This window comes from Pollicipes pollicipes, unplaced genomic scaffold, assembly GCF_011947565.3.
Source record: "Pollicipes pollicipes isolate AB1234 unplaced genomic scaffold, Ppol_2.1 Scaffold_5724;HRSCAF=6776_pilon_pilon_pilon, whole genome shotgun sequence".
Taxonomy (NCBI): Eukaryota; Metazoa; Arthropoda; class Thecostraca; order Pollicipedomorpha; family Pollicipedidae; genus Pollicipes; species Pollicipes pollicipes.
Window position 1 is genome coordinate 7,116,975 of NW_023596746.1, and position 2,382 is coordinate 7,119,356.

The 2,382-nt window shown below is 63.0% G+C and overlaps 1 protein-coding gene across 1 annotated transcript; it reads right to left on the bottom strand.

Moving 5' to 3' along the window:
- Positions 1-870: 870 nt before the first annotated feature.
- On the bottom strand, positions 871-1,763 carry LOC119102399 (ankyrin repeat and SAM domain-containing protein 3-like; the record flags this gene model as incomplete). Its single annotated transcript, XM_037225767.1, has 2 exons — positions 871-905; positions 1,397-1,763. Coding segments are annotated over 2 exons (402 nt in total), but the record flags the coding sequence as incomplete, so codon positions are not given.
- Positions 1,764-2,382: the final 619 nt, after the last annotated feature.

The window sequence follows — 2,382 nt, forward strand, 5'->3', positions numbered from 1 at the left end:
TCGTGGTATGGAGACGTAAAACACACAATAAGCTAAGAATTTCTTGAGTTATAACTTTAAAAGTAACGTATTTTCAACATACAGGATGCTAAAATGAATGACGTAAAGCATTGCCAACCCATGCAACTGTCAGGCCTAAACCCACATGCAGCGTAGTCATTTTCAACGCCACCGCATTCTGGCGCTATTGTCCTCTCCAACTCGTTTGTCTGGTTCCCTCAGCACGTTCACTCATGATACTCAGTAGTTGCATCCACCGTCCGGTGGCAATTATTTGGAACTTACACTTCCCTTCCGTCCGCTAGATGGCAGGGAACGCCGTTTTTTCAGCCCGCAAAACGGATTCCATTAAATTGCTGACGGCTCGACTACACATCATCCGCAATTGATTATGGAATCCGACGTCAAAAAAGATCTAGCCATGCCTGCCATTGACAGCGCTTACAAAACTTAATGCCTCGCGCCAAAGTCATGTATGGCACAACAGACAACCAGGAGCGGTACCTCGCGCATTAGCCCAGCCCTCCACAGTGGCATGTCCCGCTGGCAGATTCAGTTCATGATAATGTCGCATTCATTGCAAAAAAAATATATTTGTATTGCACTTCACTTTCATGTCAAAGAGGCACAGGGAAAAAATATGGCTGTTCTAACCCTATACGCGGCAGCAATCCAGTTCAAAACACCATGACCTACCGATTTGAAATCAGACGATCTACCGATTTGAGCATGGCAGACCCCTCACAGGTCGCGTTATACCTGAAAACGTGAGTATCAACAACGTGAGATCTTGTATTGGGCATTACCGAATAAAACGATACGACTAGCCTCGATTACACCGCTTCTTGCGAGGGACGTCGGCAACGCCGGCTACATCACCCTTCGGATCACGGAGCCGGTAACAACTGGCAACACCAGGCAGAAGAACGGCCGCAAACGCCAACCAAGTATAATGCATACGATTGTCAGGAACACGCCAACATAGGAACTTGCACCACTACAGCGGCGGACGCCCCAGGTGCCTCGAGACCAGTCTGTAAAACCGCGTGCTCTCAGCCCAGCCGTGAGACCCACCGGCCGGGCCCTGCCCTGACCACCTGTCCGGCCCCGCCGCACCGTCAGCCAGTGCTTGTGGCGCGCTCTATCCGGCCCGACATACCCTGAAGCGTGTCGCGCAGCCGCTCTGTCAGCAGCTGCTGCAGCCGCGCCAGCCGCGCGCAGCCGTCTAGCAGCGGCTCGCGCGCGACGTCCGCTTCCAGCCGTCGCTGCAGCTCGGCCAGCTGCTCCTCGGCAGCGGGCGGCTCGTGCGGCGGTGGCGCGGCGCCCAGTCGGCTCAGCGCCGACAGCAGCGCCGCCGCCAGCTGCAGCTGCACGCCACAGCCGTCCTGCAGCTGGCCCAGCTGGCGGCGCTCCTCCACCAGCAGGGTCTCGGTGAGCGCGCGCAGCTGGTGCTCTTGGCTGACACTCCAGTCGCTGCTCTGCTGGCGGCCGGCCGCCTCGCGCAGCCTGCGCTCCGTCTCCTCGCTGGCGCGCGCCACGCGGTCAGCGTACGCGCGCTCCGGGCCAGGAGTGAGCGGCGCGTTACGATGCCAGCGTGCGATCGCGCTAGTCATCTTGCGGCGCGGCCCGAGCAGCGTGATGCCCGCCTCCTTCAAGTCCTCGTCCGTCATCACCAGGAACACCTGCAGGTCCACCTCCTGCCGCTCCAGCATCGGCTGGTACTTCTGCAGACCGATGGCGGAGAGCAGCGCGGCCAGGTCGGCCGGCTGCGGCGAGGCCTGGCGCGGCGGCGGCGGCTGCGGCGCGTCGCGCCGCAGCGCCGAGAACGCCGCCGGCCCGTCACTCAGCTGCGGCGTCGGCGTCGGCGGCTCGCTGGCGTCGTACTCTGCCAGCAGCTGGCTTACGCGCTCGTGACCGCCGGCGTCGGCCAGCTCGCGCGCCGAGGCGCCGCTGGGCAGGCGCAGCGCCAGGTTGGCTCCGTGCCGCACCAGCGCGAACACGATCAGCTCGTGGCCGGCGGCGGCGGCCAGCAGCAGCGGCGTGTAGCCGCGCTGCCGGTCCAGAGCGTTCGGGTTGGCGCCCTCCGAGAGCAGCAGCTCGACGGTGGAGCGCAGGCCGGCGTTCGTCGCGTGGTGCAGCGGCGTCCAGTCACGGGCGTCGCGGCACTCGATGTCCACGCGGCGGCCGAGCAGCGTCAGGAGCACGTCGTCGTGGCCGCGGCAGGCGGTGAGCGCCAGCGGCGTCTGGCCACGCCGGTTCTGCGCCGCCGGCTCGGCGCCAGAAGCCAGCAGCGTGTGCACCACGGCCGCGTGCCCGTAGTAGCAGGCGTACATGAGCGGCGTCCAGCCGGCGCGGTTGGCGCGGTCCAGGTCGGCGCGGCAG